Raw genomic sequence first — 19060 nt, forward strand, 5'->3', positions numbered from 1 at the left:
TGTGCGCCGTTGACCTATAAAGTTTCGACCACTTTTTTAATCATTAAGATCACATTATGTACCTAAATCCTAAGACGACCGACCACCGCTCCGTAAAAACGGTTGAAATCATTAAACAAATACATTTTGTTGTGTTATTTCCAAAGATTGTAACGCTGATTAAAAACCGACAACACTAAAGCTAATTACAATCTTAAGCTATGTATCTATTGTTTCCTACTAATTATTGTACACTATCTAGACCTACATATATCACAAAAACCTTCATTTATTTAGGAAACAGGTAAGGTAATAACTGCCTCCCAGTGGAGGTAGCCCAGAAGGACTCAGTATACTCTCCTACATGAATTTTACAATATTAAATGTTTACATAAATTTTGTAGAAAGAAAATTAAAATAAACATATATGAATAGAAAGTGAATAAAAAAAAATTAAACAGAGTGAATATGATGACTCAGAATTTGGCAAGAGCGTTTCAAAACTGAAGTTATGATGTCAGCAGTAAGTGTCTGTGGTAGTTCAAAAGTTTTCCTGAAGCGTTCAAAGAACTTGGGAATCACACCACGAGCTCCAATAAGAAGACCAATCACCTCAATGTCTTCAGGCTGGTATTTTGCTTTGAAGTAATCAACTGTTGGCAGATAAATGTTGATCTTTTCTTGATTGACATCCTCCGGCTGGCTACTCCCCGTTTCAATCCTTATGGTAGGATCAATTATATATCCTTTCTTGGTAGTCTGGGAATACGCTATGATGTCAATACGTCTAGAGGAGCCATTAGTATGAACTATTCATGATAATTTGTTCATTTTACCACTTGGAACGCTTCTGATACTCTATGTTCAATTTTAAATGGGAAATACCGTCACTTGTTTCTATATATCTATGAGGTCATCATGAAGGAGCAAATTTTACCCTCGCGGCATAGATAAACGATGTAGGCCATGTCATTGGATATTTTTCTTTTGTTTTTTTTTTTGTCAACAAATGAATGCAGCCGTATCTATTCGTCTGCATTGTTGAAGTCCTCCGTGATGTCAGGGTAACTTCTGGCCCACAATAAACCGGGAATGAGAACCAGAACAAGAATGTGAAGGTGAAGATTTTTATTCTCAATAAATCGAGAATGGAAACGGCTATGCATATCGATATGTATGTCAATAACGATACATAAAGTCGATATTACGTATTTTGATGTTATTTGTTTATAATTGACCAATGGCGTTCTCTCATGAGTACAAGCCAGCCAACATACGTAAACACAGGTTAACCAACTTCGAAATTTAAGACACGGAATATTTAAGAATTCAATTCCCATGGTAGTCTGGTCTCACAAACACGTAGCATATATATGGAAAGTGATTCTACTGAATTTCTTCGTTAGTTACAAACAATGAATGAACAAGATATTATGTCAAGCCCTCCTTGCTACAAAATATACGAAGACCAAATAACTTTTCGATGACAACAGAATGAATCTATAGTCGCGACGCTGTTATTTCCGGCGTGACTTCCCCTCTTTGCTTACGTCTTAGGAAGTGAAGGCTCCATAAAGTCTAAGTAGGTAGTATCGTTCGCCATTTTTGTTCTTTCGTTTCCGAGCTACCAGACGAGGGATCTATTTGCCACACCGTTAAACATTATCATATCGTAGCTCCTATGATAATAAATCAAACGCACTGTAATTCAGCAAATAATTGAGCGGCAAATAACGTCTTCGTCTGCTTTCTGCGAACGCCAACGAAAGAGCCAAAATGGCGGGCGATTATATTAAGTATTTATCCAGCCTTAGGAAATGCTTAACATCTTCATCAGCTAATCACAAGACGCACACGTTTAAATGTAGCTGACCTGCAACGTGATTGGCTGCCGGAAATTAGAGCAACGGGACTATAGTAGGCTGTGATTGGGAACGGGAACGGCAAAGTTAAAATTTCGTCAACTCTCACGTTCCCGTTCCCGGGCTCTGGCAAGCTTCTCGTTAATTGTGGTCACATTTAAATACATCGTCGTTGTTCCTGCAATAACTCCTATGTGACATATTTATCGATTTTCAGACTTTTGCTCTATTAAATAACTTAAACAGTGATACAGCAAATAATAAAATCTCCTATATGTAATTATATTTCTTTCTTTCGAAAATGTAAGAATTCACAGTCTCCTATGTACATCTGCCACAGAATGAATAAATGTGTTTTTTCTTCCTACTGAACAATTTTATATTTTGCACATAGGAGTTATTGCAGGAACGACAACATTTATTTTAACAATTTTTCCCGTCTCGTTCTCGTTTCCGTTCCCGGCTTACTGCTAACCAGCCTTCACTGTCACTATTTTCTATCTTCTATCTTCGTAGTTCGTAGGCGAGATCCATAGGCAACTCAAAATAGCGGCACAGAGGGCATGGTCGAGGGGTTAAACAATAATTCATTCAAGTATCATTACTTCGTACTACTCCAGTTGTAAGTGTGCCTCTTAATTTTTTTTTATTATTGGTATAGATTATTCGTTATCTCGTGAAACCAAATGCTTGTGTGCACCGTAGCATATAGTAAGAATCTTATGGTGAGGGTAAGCGAGCTCGCTTGCTACGAATAGAAGCGTAGCTAAAGAGGAAAGCTTCTCGGTCCACTTTCTTCTTCCCCTGACGCGCAGGTAGGTTTCACGAGATACCGAATGGACTATACTATTTATTAGTTCGTATAAATCAATCTTGTTATTTAATCCCCTAAATCTGATTATATGGGCTAATTGCCTTAAATGAGTTTTCTCACTTCTCAACCCCATTTCATCAAAATCCTTAGGCCTATTTCAAAGATAAAATAAATTTACAATTATTATACAAGAATTAGTATTGGTTTGGTGAAATCAATCTAGAGCCTGTTTCACGAAAGTACAAGTTAAATGTTACAGATGAATATATCGATTATTTGTAAAACTTATAACTTAAGGTGTATTACGAAACTACAATTTTGCACTTGTAAGTGAAGGAGAAAAAGCACAAGTTACAGATGAATTTCATGCATGTTTGTCAGTGATCAGTGTCAGTGGTTATGCCAGTCTTAGGCTATCATTGTAGTGAAAATATTATACAAGTCCTATCCATCTCTGTCAATGGGTAGAATATAATTTGTAGGTTATGTTACATATAATTAAATTGTCGACCTGGTTGGCGAGTTGATATAGCGTTGGCCTTCTATGCCCAAGTTGCGGGTTCGATTCCGGGCCAACTTAAATGCGACAGGCTCATGTCAGTAGATTTACTGGCAAATAAAAGAACTCCTGCGGGACAAAATTCCGGCACATCCAGCGACGCTGATATAACCTCTGCAGTTGCGAGTGTCGTTAAATAAAACATAACATTTATAATTAATTTGTATTGTTTTATCGGCTTTTCAGAAAAAGCTCCAAACAACATATTATTTTTCTCCAGAATTTCCTTTACGATAACCAATTTAGAATCCATTCCTACGTTACAATTTACAGCAATGGCAATTGTTCATAATAATTTATAACTACCATCGCCCAGTTAAGATAATCCAAAGGGCGGTGGCATGAACAAAGAAGCATCGCCATGACCTACGTTGTAAAAGCCATGGCTTTCTTAAATAGCTCCTTTTCCTTTCAAGTTAAACAAGCCCTGTACTAAATTAAGAAACGCCTGTAGCCTGTTACTTGCACTTACCAGCGCACTTTTCTGTACACTTGCAGACTTGTGACTTGTATTTTCGTAATACAGACCCCTGGTCATTTAACGCCCTATGAGTTTTCCCAAAGTTGAGACTTAGCTAAATCTCTTTATCGCACCCGAAAACGGGAGATACATCACATTTTATCAAAATACTCAGGCCCATTTTTAAGATAAATTTTACAAATATGGAAGAATGTTAACAGAATAATTCTTAAGAGATTGAGCATAAAAATGAAAAAGCTAAAGTAGGAGTTTTAAATAAAAGAGGTATACTTATTAGTTGATTATTATTATTTTTATAATAATAATAATAACAATAATAATAATAATAATAATAATAATAATAATAATAATTATTATTATTATTATTATTATTACTTACTGGCTTTTAAGGAACCCGGAGGTTCATTGCCGCCCTCACATAAGCCCGCCATTGGTCCCTAACCTGAGCAAGATTAATCCAGTCCCTACCATCATATCCCACCTCCCTCAAATCCATTTTAATATTATCTTCCCATCTACGTCTCGGCCTCCCCAAAGGTCTTTTCCCCTCTGGCCTCCCAACTAACACTCTATATGCATTTCTGGATTCGCCCATACGTGCTACATGCCCTGCCCATCTCAAACGCCTGCATTTAATGTTCCTAATTACGTCAGGTGAAGGAAACAATGCACGCAGAATAATAATAATAATAATAATAATAATAATAATAATAATAATAATAATAATAATAATAATAATAATAATTATTATTATTATTATTATTATTATTATTATTATTATTATTATTATTATTATTATTATTATTATTATTGTAAACAGAGGTTACTTATAGGTTCAATATGTATCAGTTTTTGTTATATTTGTATAGAGAGTGATGGCGGATTAAGAACTGGAATACGTCTAATCAGCCATGACGTGGACAAAGATTGATTGATTGATTAAATAAATAAATAAAATAAATAAATAAATAAATTAAATATATAAGTAAATAAATAAGTAAATAAATAAAATAAATAAATAAAATAAATAAATTAAATAAATGAATAAATAAATAAATATATAATAAATAAATATAAATAAATATACACAAATAGTTCGTTTAATAATATCTGACCTAACGTAGGCCTACCTTATCTCTGATTAGAACTTTTGAGTTACTCGGAAGCATGTATCACATCTTGTAGAAAATGTTTTCACCATAACAACAAAGTTTTTGCACTGTGTTGATTCAAATTCCAATATCAGTATTATCTTTTATTCATCTAGCGTGTGAGGATTATTTATATAGTCTTGTATTTCCATTTCCTCATATTATATATGAGTTAATATAGAATAGAAGCGATCACAAATATAGATTAATCACGCAGTCATAGAATATCTTCACAATCTCGTTAACCGATAATCTGAGTGCACGATTTCGTTGTAATAGCAGCAAGTTCTCTCTTCATCTGTCAAGGCGCTGATGAACGGAAGCAATATCTTTTATCTCTCAGAATTCAATACCGCTTAGTGGAAAAACAAGACCCGGCACTGATCACACTCCGCACAAGATCTTTTCACTAACTTGTAAGCCACAGATTTGCTTGATAATCTTTTTTGTTGACAGCTTCTTCACCATGACGCTGCTAACTGAAAGTCTCGTATGCAAAACCTCTTTGTTCCCAGTACACATGTTCACATGTTCACTTGTCTTCAAGCTAACAATGACTGAAAGGAACTGCTCACTTACAACGGGTAAGAAAGGGATGAGTCATGCTTGTCCGAGCTTCAGATTACATGCCATGCTCTCTGGAGAAATATATACCTTATAACAATGGTTGGACTATCCACATAAACTGGGTGAAGGCATACTTGGGGCTGTACGGAAACGAAATAGCAGACCAGTTGGCGAAGGAAGCTGCACAGGGAGACAGTGGGGAGGTAATATTCAACAAGATCCCTAGAACTCACATCATTCGGGAAGCAGAGGAGAAAGGACTGCGCAGGTGGCAGGACCAATGGGAGAAGACAACCAAAGGGAATTCCAGCAAAGGGTTTTTCCCAGTAGTGCAGGATCGACTAAAACAGAGGATCCCACTCAACGGCCAAATAACAGCTATCCTATCCGGTCACGGTAAGACTAGGGATTTCTATTACAGATTCAAAATTGCTGAAAGTGCAAAGGTGCAAGTGCGGTCAACAAGAACAGACAGTGGATCATTTGATATACGAGTGTTCTTTACTGAACAGTGAAAGGGAAGCATTAAAACTAAACACTAGACTAAAAGGAGGTCAGTGGCCAATAAGTAACTGTGATCTCGTCAAGGTCTACTTGAAAGAATTTCTAACATTTGTTACCAGAATCGACTTTGACAAACTTTAACAGTCTTACTAATAAACCGTGTATAGTTTTTATACGAGACTTATGCAGAGTTGAGACAGAAAACGTTACTAATAAACCGTGAATAAGCGATGGATGTATAAACAGGCTGTAACTATACAATGGGAATTCCTTTGAAGTAGTTTAAGCGAAAAAATGGCCGCCCCTCTAACAGCTGTTCGTATCGACTGTCATTTTATGATGATGGTTACCTTGTAACCACAGAAGAACAAACCAAATATCATAGAATTATTAGAATAATGTTGCTGTAGCCTGTACTCTTTGACCAAAATGTAGTGTGGTAATCGATTAGAGCCAGTTGTACTATCGATATTTAACACGCCACACTAGAGCGCTCTACCGGATCCAGTAGAGAACCTCAGATATTCTATTACCTTTCGTAACGAAGTAATGACGAAACTATGACGTAGCTGTGTAACAGCTATACTGTTATACACGACGTATGTAGTGATTATTAGTAAGGAATTTACACACGACTTATAAACGAGCTACTCATTGTATAAGTATAAGACAATTAAACGTCTGTATATAGAGTTTTTATTAGTAAGACCGTAAGTGTAAATGACAATATTGGTTCTTATTATAACTAGAGGAATTGTAATGATAATTGTAATCTAAATAGTTAATTCGTAATCCTTATCCAAATTGTAATTCAGAGAGTTTAAAGTAGTTAAAGAATTGTATGTAGTGTTACTATGTAACGGAGCATACAGTATAATAATACTAATAATAATAATAAAAAAAATATCTTATAACAGTATAATATATACGGGATGGCCCAAAAGTCACTACCTATTACTGAAGTAAGATTATATTTTTAACCTCTCCATGGACTGCAAATTACCTGCCTTTCACTTTCATCTGACAATTAGTTACTAATGTAAACACTAAGGTGGTCCACCGGTTAGTGTGTCTGACCGTGAAACGAGCGGGCTCGAGTTCAATACTGGTAACGACAAGTTACCTGGTTGAGTTTCTCAGAGGTTTTCCCTCAAGCAATTGAAGCAGAATTGCTGGGTAACTTTCGGCGTTGGCCCTCGGACTCATTTCGCTTCATTAATGTTTGTGTCATTATGACAGTTATCTTTAAATACCTTGAAAGCGATTAGTGATATCTCAAAACGGATTGCACTATTGATTTTTTTCAGAAAATTTCACATGATTTTGAGTACCTACATGACCCCTTTCCATTTAAAATGTCAAAGTTTCATCCCAAATGGCGGCTTTTGTGATAGCTGAGGGTAGAATCGATTGGGTCACTGGTAGATCATTTGGTCTTAAAAATACTGGTAGCACATATCTTATAATAGAAATTGCGGGAAAACGGCTGGACGGATTTTAATAAATGACCCCTCATTTTGAAGCTTGGAACTCATAGTTTTTCGGAAAAATAGTAGTTTTCAGTGAAATGTAAATTTTTAAACATAATTTTCCTATTCCCCAAAATCCATCTGTCGTCAGTTTTGAGAACTAGCGAATACCATTCACGGCCGACTTGATATTCCCTTCGCTTTTTTGTAAAGGAGAAGCGAAGCGAAGCGAGCATCAAGTCGGCCGTGTTGCATTTCAGAATAAAACAAAACACATACTACAGTAAACAATATTACATGAAGGCCATGATCTGGAAGAATGCTGACATATTTAGAGCTCAAATTAAATTGGTTATTAAAAACTTAACTTACCAAAAATAATTTAGGGGTTCGATTCTGTGGTGTGTAATTTTCTGGGTACAGCTGTGTATTAGATATTAAAAACTACAAAACTTGAGGTGGTTTGATGACATTATGACCATTAGAAATGAAATATTGTTGTAGTTAATGTCATGATGCGACTATTTTTCATTAATTATACATATTAATGCTATATTGATGATATGAAAATGGAACGTTTTGGGGTTATATAAGTAGATGTAGAGAATAACTTAAATTAGATTTTGATTTCTATATTTTACTGAGTGGCGGCTATATAGTATGTTACTGAAAGCTATAAAACTTACGTAAGATAATAATATTATTAAAAATCAAATATTTTTTTATAATTATTAATCAAGTGGGGTTAGGTCTTTTTCATATATTTAATGGCGGTGTGGTGTAGATATTTATATGCGTGGTTCTCTTCAGTATTGGCTCGAGAGAATCTTTCATTATTATGGAAGCAAATAACTTCCAGAATGTCTGGTATTCTTCACTGAAAATAAATCTGAAAAGTGTTTATTTGAACGTCTAATGAACTTAGTTTGCAGCATTTGCTGCACAAGCCACTAGTAGTAATCGAAAATCAAACATATGTAAGATATTTATATTAAAATTAAAATTTATTTATTTATTATTTTGCTAATAATTCTAACATAAAATATAAAATATACAAAGAAACTTTAGCTCGCCCCTGAAAGAGTAGAACTCGTGCTCAGGGGCGGATTCCTGAATTGAAATTAATAATTATACACTAAAATTATAATTAATAATTATACAATACAATTTGCAATTATAGTATATATAAATTTAAATTTGTGCGAGATCGTGCGTATTTGCTTGTTTTCCGCACAGAACCAATACGCGGTAAGTGTGAAATACCACATTCAGTATTCCCAATGTAACACACATAACAATTTCCCTCTTCTTACCGCTTAAGCGCGACATTCATTTTACTGCTTTAGGCTTTTAACATATTATTTTTAGAGACGTTTAACATAGTAATAATTATAAATTGGAAACTTACCACTGCAATTTCACCTAAATTGCAATGTTAATTATTGTTTTTAAATATTTGCAAAAATTAAGTAAAGTCTACTACTCCACGAAACTTATTGCATTCCTGATACAAGTAACATTAAGGAAGCCGTGAAAAAATCAACAAGATTCCAGATGCCGATGTTATTACTGCAATATGTTATATAAATAATACTGTTAAAATATTAAAATGAAAAATAAATCATTACATAACTTTACCGTTTGTTTTAAGTTCGCATTTATAGACTGGGGGGGGGGGGGAAAAGACAGACGTATATCACGGCCTGCTGGAGTATAGTAAACACAGAAAACATTTTATAGCAACAATGTTGAAGAAAGATATTTTGGTTTTCCGAAGTTGCCGTCATTAAACAGAAACCAACATGGAGATTTCATTGCAATTAATTAGAAATTCGTCTTTCAAGTATGTAATAAACGATCTTCGCACAAAATAATGTACGATACACGAGCGGTATGTTTGTTTTCATGTTCTCGGAAATTAAAAAAGCTCAACTACGTTTCGCTTTTTTAATCTCTTCCTAGAACATAAAAACGTCAACACACCGCTCTTGTAACGTATGTATTACTATAACAATTTTTCAATTTTTATAAAATCCATACATAACTTTTTAAATTTAATACTAGAACTATTCGAATTGACAAGATTAGGATATTTAAATATAAATTTGTTATATATTCTTGGGCCTAAATTACTACTATGATTAAATACTGTAACAGTGTTGCATTTTGGTTCAAACAATCTTAAAGAATTCATACCTTTTGTTGGTTCCAGACTTTTGGTTCATTCTGTATTTACGGAACAAATTCAAGAAATATCTTAGCCATATCTTCATTGAATTGAAATAAATTGCCTTGGATCGAGGACTTCATGAGCGTGCACGATATTAATATTCTTTGCATTAAATATGACAATTATGAAAATGAGACGATATTCGATCAATTAGTTGAAGGCGCATGCATTATTTATTGAGAATAAGTAGGAAATTTATTATATTTTTTTAACAAATTCAAGAAATAACTTATCTTCAATGCATTCGAATAAATTGCCCCTGACTTTATCACAACAATAGTGGAAATTGCTGAAAAAAGAACCTACGGAATTATCGGCACCGCTAAAGTTTACCATTGCCGTACTTTTCTTCACGGAATTAAAAGTTGGATTTGTTTTCGATAATATCTAACTTGTAATACCGTTACTTCAACTCCACGTAAACAAACACAAAGAGTCTTACCTTCAGGACAGCCGGCCAGTGCCGACATAGCAGCGAACGCCGATATTCGTCCACTTCCGGCGGGCCCGACGACGCAGAACAGACGTCCGGGCTCCTCCGCGTCCTGGGCCCGCTGTTCCGTGCAGGCCTGCCCCCCCGGAACCTGCTGCTGCTGCTGCTGTTCGCACTCCACGTACTGCACCGGCTCGAACTGCTGCTCCGCGTAGTGGTAGCCCTGCTCTACGTAGTACTGCTGTTCTTCATTGTTGGCCGTCCGATATTCTTGCGCTTGTTCCTGAACATAACCGTTGAGTTGATAGTCATTGCTTTCCTGAACGTAGTCACACAGGTCATATTTTTCTTGGAAATGGTTTTGGCAGCACTGGTCCTGGTGGCCGCATTGTTGCTCCTCCTGCGCTTGCTGCTGGAGGTAGAACTGTTGCTTCTGCTCCTCCAGGAAGCTGCGGTATTCGTCGTATTGTCTCCGTCTGCGTTCTTCGTCTATCTGTCGCAGGCCCTGCTTCTGCTCCAGCTCGATGTCGCTGCTCTCGCTGCTGCAGGCATCGGGCAGCAGGCCGAAGATGCGAGTGGGCAGGGGGGAGAACCGCCAGGACACCGGGGGTGCCGGGGCCAGCGGGTGTGAAGAATACTGCTGCTGCACTGCCATTGTTGCTCACATCAGCGTCTCCTGCATCAAAAAGCGCATTCTTCACAAAATAATTCCTAACTACACACCGACAAAAACATCAAACTCGCAGAAATATTTGTTTATTATTAGTGTAAAACTTAGGTATGGCTCTAAATTTAAATCATCTAGGCCCAATTGTATAAAACTCCCTGACTAAAGATCAACTTTGATCGAAGATCGAAAAGTGAACCGAGTTCAGACACTTCTTCTATTATATAAAACTTTTCTGCGATCAAATTACCTTGGTTCAAATGCAATCTAAGTTCACGTGAAAAGGATTTGGCAACATCGCATAAACAAGTGACATACGTGATGCGCGGACCATGTTATACAGGTTTGTTTAGTGTTGCCAATCTAGCGACTTTAACTCTTTTTCAACAACAATTTCTTTTAACTTTTATATTGCTTAAATAGGGATTTAGTGACCTTTTTAGCATCCCATAGTGACAAAATTTAATCTTTCTTTGTTGATAATGAGAAATCTAGCGACTTTACAACTACTTTTTGGCGACTTCCCGTATTACACTCTCTTGGAGACACTGTTTTTTTTTTGTGCAATATAAATAATGACGGACAATAAGAAGAAGGTTGACTGTTCTCCAAGTTGTTATCATGTTATGGTGTTTGATACTGCTAAACATAATAAAGCTTTATAAAACGACAATTTTCGTTTAGTAATACAGTTAATTGAACATTTATGAATGTACCTATCATATCCATTAATAATTAATGGTTGTTATAAACATAATATAATTATAGGTTATGTTATTTGATACTGCTGAACACGATAGAGCCTTATAAAATATAAGAATATTTGTGTATTAAGGCAAGAAATTGAAAGAAATATATATATATATATATATATATATATGTACCTAACATATCTATTAATATTAATAACAATGGATATTTTATTTGCACAATCTGTCACTCATATATTTCGAACAGAAAAGAAATAACTGAACTTAGATCATCTAACTTAATCGGAGAAATTTCTTCAGTCAAAGTTGACTTTAGTTTGAGACAAATTAATCTCAGATTAGACTTTATACAACACAAAATTCCAAGTTCAGCTGAAACAAGCATCAATTTAACCTCTGGTCTAAGATTAAATGGTTTATACAATCGGGCCCTAATGTTTTATTTTCAAAATGAAAATAGTTTACAAATTATATGGGCATTAAATCTAACTGGTCTTGGCTAGGTAATGGACACTCCGTACTTTTTGTTTTCCCCTAAAGTTTGCATGGTAGTAGAAAGAAGGAAACAGGCAAAATTGAAATTCTTACAGGATCCAGTTGAGGCGAATAGAGATAATTACTTCAATAAAAGACGGGAAGCAAATCGTATGCTTAGGAATAAAAAGAGAGATTACTTGAAGGAAAAACTGAATGAGGTAGAAACAAATACTAAAAATAAAAAAAACATTAGAGATTTATATAAGGGCATAAAGGAATTCAAGAATGGATATCAGGCAAGGGTAAACGTGATCAAGGATGGGAATGGTGACTTGCTTGCAGACGCTCATTCAATCCTGAACAGATGGAAAAAAAAAAAACTATTTTGGACAACTACTAAATATACATAAGCCAAATAGAAATGCTCGGGACGAAATTGAAATACAAACTGCTGAGCCATTTATACCCGAACCCACACTTTCTGAAGTCGAAATTGCGATAGAAAATCTGAAAAATTATAAGTCTCCAGGTATCGATCAAATTCCAGCAGAATTAATACAAGAGGGTGGAAGCGCATTATCTAACGAAATTTATAAGCTTGTACTTGCTATTTGGGAAAAGGAAATTGTACCAGAACAATGGAAGGAGTCCATAAACGTACCTATCTTTAAGAAGGGGGACAAGACTAACTGTAGTAACTTTCGAGGAATATCACATTTGTTGACGTCGTACAAAATTTTGTCCAATATTCTTTTGAGAAGATTAACTCTATATGTAGATGAAATTATTGGGGATCATCAGTGCGGTTTTAGGCGTAATAGATCAACTATTGACCAGATATTTTGTATTCGACAGATATTGGAGAAAAAATGGGAGTATAAGGGTACAGTGCATCAGTTATTCATAGATTTCAAAAAGGCATATGACTCGGTTAAGAGAGAAGTTTTATATGATATTCTTATTGAATTTGGTATTCCCAAGAAACTAGTTCGATTAATTAAAATGTGTCTCAGTGAAACGTACAGCAGAGTCCGTATAGGTCAGTTTCTGTCAGATGCGGTTCCAATTCACTGCGGGCTAAAGCAAGGAGGTGCACTGTCACCTTTACTTTTTAACTTTGCTCTAAAGTATGCCATTAGGAAAGTTCAGGATAATAGGCAGGGTTTGGAATTGAACGGGTTACATCAGCTTCTTGTCTATGTGGATGACGTGAATATGTTAGGGGAAAATCCACAAACGATTAGGGAAAATACGGGAATTTTACTTAAAGCAAGTAAAGAGACCCACACCTGTGGAGTAACGGTCAGCGCGTCTGGCTGGGAAACCAGGTGGCCCGGGTTCGAATCCCGGTCGGGGCAAGTTACCTGGTTGAGGTTTTTTCTGGGGTTTCCCTCAACCCAATACGAGCAAATGCTGGGTAACTTTCGGTGCTGGACCCCGGACTCATTTCACCGGCATTATCACCTTCATATCATTCAGACCCTAAATAACCTAGATGTTGATGCAGCGTCGTAAAATAACCCAGAGAAAAAAAAAGTAAAGAGATAGGTTTGGAAGTAAATCCCGAAAAGACAAAGTATATGATTATGTCTCGTGACGGGAATCTTGTACGAAATGGAAATATAAAAATTGGAAATTTATCTTTTGAAGAGGTGGAAAAATTCAAATACCTGGGAGCAACAGTAACAAATATAAATGATACTCGGGAGGAAATTAAACACTGAATAAATATGGGAAATTCCTGTTATTATTCGGCTGAGAAGCTTTTATCATCCAGTCTACTGTCAAAAAATCTGAAAGTTAGAATTTATAAAACAGTTATATTACCTGTTGTTCTGTATGGTTGTGAAACTTGGATTCTCACTTTGAGAGAGGAACATTGATTGAGGGTGTTTGAGAATAAGGTGTTTCGGAAAATATTTGGGGCTAAGAGGGATGAAGTTACAGGAGAATGGAGAAAGTTACACAACGCAGAACTGCACGCATTGTATTCTTCACCCGACATAATTAAGAACATTAAATCCAGACGTTTCAGATGGACAGGGCATGTAGCGCGTATGGTCGAATCCAGAAATACATATAGAGTGTTAGTTGGGAGGCCGGAGGGAAAAAGAACTTTGGGGAGGCTGAGACGTAGATGGGAGGATAATATTAAAATGGGTTTGAGGGAAGTGGGATTTGATGATAGAGACTGGATTAATCTTGCACAGGATAGGGAGTGATGGCGGGCTTATGCGAGGGCGGTAATGAATCTTCGGGTTCCTTAAAAGCCGTAAGTAAGTAAGTAAGTAAAGTTTGCAGCACTTACTCATAGAGAAATCAGCTGTTAATGTATGTTTTTCAAGGAGGTATTGTTGAAGAAATATTTTGAGAGCCTGCACTGTTAATTCCAGGGCTCCAGGATCAAGGAACATTTTACTCTGTGCTATATTCTTTCTGCCATTTATTTTAAGTAGTTTGGGTTAACAACAATTAGCAATCTTAAAGTTCAAATGAATATTTTGACTTAGAATGTCACAGTGGTTTTGAAACTGGAAAAATGATGGACATTAACTCATCTATAATGTCCGTGAAGTGTAACGTCTGTGACGTGCAAGAAACGTCTATAAAATATTTACCGATTATGTTTTTGTGAACTAATTGGATGGCATGAGATTTGCATAGCTTTCACATGGACACTGTGACAATGAATCTGTTTTTGATTAAGGCAGATACCTGTGTTTTACACTTTTTGTTAATGAGATGTGAAGTGAGTTCACAAATCTTTTAACATCCGTGACAAAACCTTTTCTTTATTTTCTGCAATAATAATAATAATAATAATAATAATAATAATAATAATAATAATAATAATAAATTTTATTCAAACAACTTTCTTTTTACAAAATGATACTGATCTTCTAAATTGATTCCAATAATAAAAGTTGACAAATAGTATTTCATTTTCAATATACAGAGTTTGAAAATTGTAAAAATGTAGCATCCGTGACCACTGGAATGGCTGTAGCGATAAAGTGAAATCTCATTTCTTTCATTTTTATATAATAATAATAATAATAATAATAATAATAATAATAATGATTTATTTAACCTGGCAGAGTTAAGGCTATACGGCCTTCTCTAACACTCAATCAGGAGTAAAACTGCGTTACAAAAAACACTACAAATTTACAAAGTACACTACAATTTTACTCACAAAACTGAATAAGATAATAATAATAAAATGTAAACAACAAGTAAGTAGAAATCAGACATAATATATAACATACAGAAAGAAAGGAAAAAACATAATATATAAGCATAATGAAATGTGAAGAGCAGGTCAAAATAAATGAGACATACAAAGTATAAAAAATAACGCAATTATTGATAATAATAATAATAATAATAATAATAATAATAATAATAATAATAATAAATAATAATGATAATAATAATAATAATAATAATAATAATAATAATAATAATAATAGTAATAAAATTGTGCAGTACAAAGCATAGAATGAATACAATATTTTAAGCACACACAGTAAGGAAAATTATGATTATATATAGCTCAACTTATCACATTATAGATATACTATTATCGGAAAATATGAAAACAAAAATATAAAATAAGTTAAATATCACTAGAATATAAAAAAAATGTGGATACGTGGAAGCATGCAATGCAACACTTGTCATACGAGGTTGCTGTTAACACCATCGATGTATGGGGCACACAATGGGCTAAAGCAAGTCAAAGTGCAAGAATCAGTCCCGGGTCCGGCCTTCGAAAAGCAAAACCGTAAATCATTTCATCTGGTAGAGTTATCCAAGACACTCGAAATGTTTTCGTTGAAATATGTGTAAAAAATATTTGCGCCATACCTTCAAACCGAGTGTGCTACTTAACGCCAATATACCACAGTGCAGTACTTGAGGCATACGGTATTTTTACATCATGTTCTGACAGCATGCACCTTGTAACAGGCGTCAAAGATTCCGTCTAATGAATACATCGGGGAAACAAAAGTACCGTGAAAAGATTTATAAATCCTGTGTCTTACATCTTATTTGGCAACTTCTGCAATATCTCTCCGGATATATTTTTCCCTGAATCTTGTAATGAAGGCTTCCATTTCCGGGACATCCTCAAACAGAGTGAAAAATTATTATTCCTGTTTAAAGCAGGCCTAGGCCTAATGAGAAATGAAAATATAGATACATATCTGCATTGTTTGACATCGTTGACCAATTACAAATCAGTGTATCCAGTGTATCGGAGAAGAAGCAGAGGTATAATATTTTATCACTATACGAAGTTTAAGAGAAAGCATTGTGACGTCACAAAAATTGATCACGAGAATTTCGCCGAAATGCCCAAAATTATTTAACCTGAAACTGGAGCCTCAACAGGAGCTTGAGATAATCTATACTAATAAGAAATCTGTAAGCGAAATTTTTCTGGTAATTTTCGATTTTCGAAAAATAATCGGTGTTAACATGTATAATTAATCATACTGAAACCGAAAATCGCTTTTTTGAAATTTTTGTTTGTATGTCTATGTGTCTGTCTGTGTGTTTTTACCTTTTCACGCGATAATGGCTGAACCGATTTATATGAAAATTGGAATATAAATTAAGTTCGTTGTAACTTAGAATTTAGGCTATATGGCATTCAAAACATTTTATTTAAAAGGGGGGTTATAAGGTGGCTTGAATTAAATAAATCGAAATATCTCCCTTATTATTAATTTTCGTGAAAAATATTACATAACAAAAGTTTCTTTAAAAATAATTTCCGATAAGTTTTATCCTATGCAAAATTTTGATAGGACTGATATTTAATGAGATAAATGAGTTTCAAAATTACAATAACAACAAAGGCGGTGTAATGAAATAAAAAACAAATGACTTCGTCTATAAGGGGCCTTGGACAACAACAATCGAAAACTATGAAATATAGCCTGTACATTCGTTTCCTGTATTTCCTAAAATAATTTTATGACCAAATGAGTGGTCTCTGGATCAAAATGATCGCATTTCAATTTTTTAAATACAATTTAAATTACGTAACATAATAAACGATTTATCCTTCTATCAAACACGAATGTTCCCTGGATCAAACGTCCTATTTTAATTATGTAATTACTTTATATTTATTTCTAACGGGTGCAGCGGAGCGCACGGGTACGGCTAGTTTAAAATAATGCAAAGAATAAAAATCCGAACGCGCCGAACGAATCGGATCCGAAAAGCAAGCGCCAACTTTAATAATTCATATCTTATTTCATTCCATTCATTAGACACACTTAAATCTTATACAGCAAATCGCATTTACTTATCCTAATTTCATTACCCAATTCCTGTAAAGATGTTAGTCCTACACGCAATTATGGGAATTTCTTCCAACCTCCGTCACTTTTTTCAGTGTTCGCTCATTACCTTCTTTCTTTGTAACAGTATTAAAACATAGTAAACTACTTATTTTAAATATACACTAAAGTACCTGAAGCATATTATATTTTTACATCAAATTTTTATAACAATGTTGACCTTGCAACATGCTTCAAAGTTGCCGCATGCAGAATGTAACCCAGACATAAGAATACCGTAATGCTTCAAGCATTGCTCTTTCTTTCTCAAGTGCTACGACTGACATCTACTCTATACAAATGCGTCTAACGGAAAAGTCATTGTCTTTGTCACTCACTCCAATGAAATATGATCCTTCGTCCGTGCAACCAACTTCCTGCATTGAATCACTTCCTGCTGTAAGGATTGAATCTCCACATCAAAAGTAGTTCAACTTATGTTACTTTCCGGTATAGCACATTAAGTTATAACACTTAACACCTAAGTTTTCTGACGACCTAACCTCACAACCACACACTTCTAAGCCGTACACATAACTAAACAGTCACTGCAAGTGCAATATGATCAAATATTTGAGGCTGCAATCAATTTTCTTCGCTCTAGTTTGCAACTGTAACGAGAATCGCTTCGATTAAAACAATTTGTGACTAAGGCTACATTTTCACTTGTTATTGAGATCAATTGACAAGTAATTTCATAACCTAAATAGAGACAACTGCTGTGATGACAAATTTAAGGGCAATTACAATTCAGGTTTGAGCTCATTTTGTATGAAAATGATATTGCTCAACGAAGCTTGAATTTAAACAGATTCTAAGCCAGCTGCTAGTTGGGCAGAGTGGTTGAAATTTTCTAGACCGTAAAATGCATTTGTATAAATCTTCCATGTAAAATGGAAGCTTAAGTATCTCAGAAGATTCAGGTTATCAGAGTCAGTGAAGCCAACTTGACGACTTTGTCATTACATCTAGCGACTTTTAGCTGGTATATTGACGACAAGGATTTAGTCTAATTCAGCGACTCAATGGCACAAATCCTAAACATTTTTATTGATAATTTTCTTTATTAAATGGCATGAAATATATTTATTTGCAAAATTTATTTGCCGCTTTTTTTTTTCTCTCCTTGATTTATCGAGTTATGCAATTGTGACAATATAAAGAAAGTAAGACCCATGAATTCTGGTTCTGCAAGTGGCTGTCGATTTCGCATGGCGGGAGTCTGAACATGACGGTATGTTTTGATATCATTGTTCAGCAGGGCACTTATTTTTATCATTGAATTGCGTTTTTAAGAGATATTCATAGCAGAACACTTAAATGACATTGAAATTTGGGACATTTAAAGGACTCACCATTGCTTATTAAATGCTTCGTACAATATTTTATGGACAATAGACGTAATTTCCAAACTTCTACATCTAAATTATATTACAATAAAAGGCTGTCATTCTCGATATTAAAATACCAGAGTGATTTATATAGAACTGACACATTTCTTTCTTTAATTATTCCGTTGGAAATTCATTCAATGACCCAATTTTAGCACCAAATTAAGCAGAATGTTCTGGAGTTTCGATTCCTTGTCACTAGATGCGCAGATGTTTATGTTTTATTCCTATTGTTGGCAGCACTGACCCAATTTTAGCACCAAATTAAGCAGAATGTTCTGGAGTTTCGATTCCTTGTCACTAGATGCGCAGATGTTTATGTTTTATTCCTATTGTTGGCAGCACTAGATGCGCAGATGTTTATGTTTTATTCCTATTGTTGGCCGCTGTTTTCGACATTTTGTGTCAA

At 34.8% G+C, this 19060-nt stretch overlaps 1 protein-coding gene across 4 annotated transcripts in view; it reads right to left on the minus strand.

Moving 5' to 3' along the window:
* The window catches only part of LOC138715150 (heat shock 70 kDa protein 12A-like), a 172419-nt gene that overhangs the window by 119843 nt on the left and 33516 nt on the right, over positions 1–19060 (minus strand). For 3 of the 4 annotated variants that reach the window (XM_069847838.1, XM_069847742.1, XM_069848012.1), the window contains exon 2: positions 10059–10725. In XM_069847838.1, coding sequence (XP_069703939.1) covers positions 10059–10704 — 646 coding nt within the window. In that variant the 5' untranslated portion in view covers positions 10705–10725. Of the gene's footprint in view, positions 1–4825; positions 5367–10058; positions 10726–19060 lie in introns of those variants that run through there. The other variant, XM_069848094.1, reaches the window with a different exon arrangement.

This window comes from Periplaneta americana, chromosome 1 (genome assembly GCF_040183065.1).
Source record: "Periplaneta americana isolate PAMFEO1 chromosome 1, P.americana_PAMFEO1_priV1, whole genome shotgun sequence".
NCBI lineage: Eukaryota > Metazoa > Arthropoda > Insecta > Blattodea > Blattidae > Periplaneta > Periplaneta americana.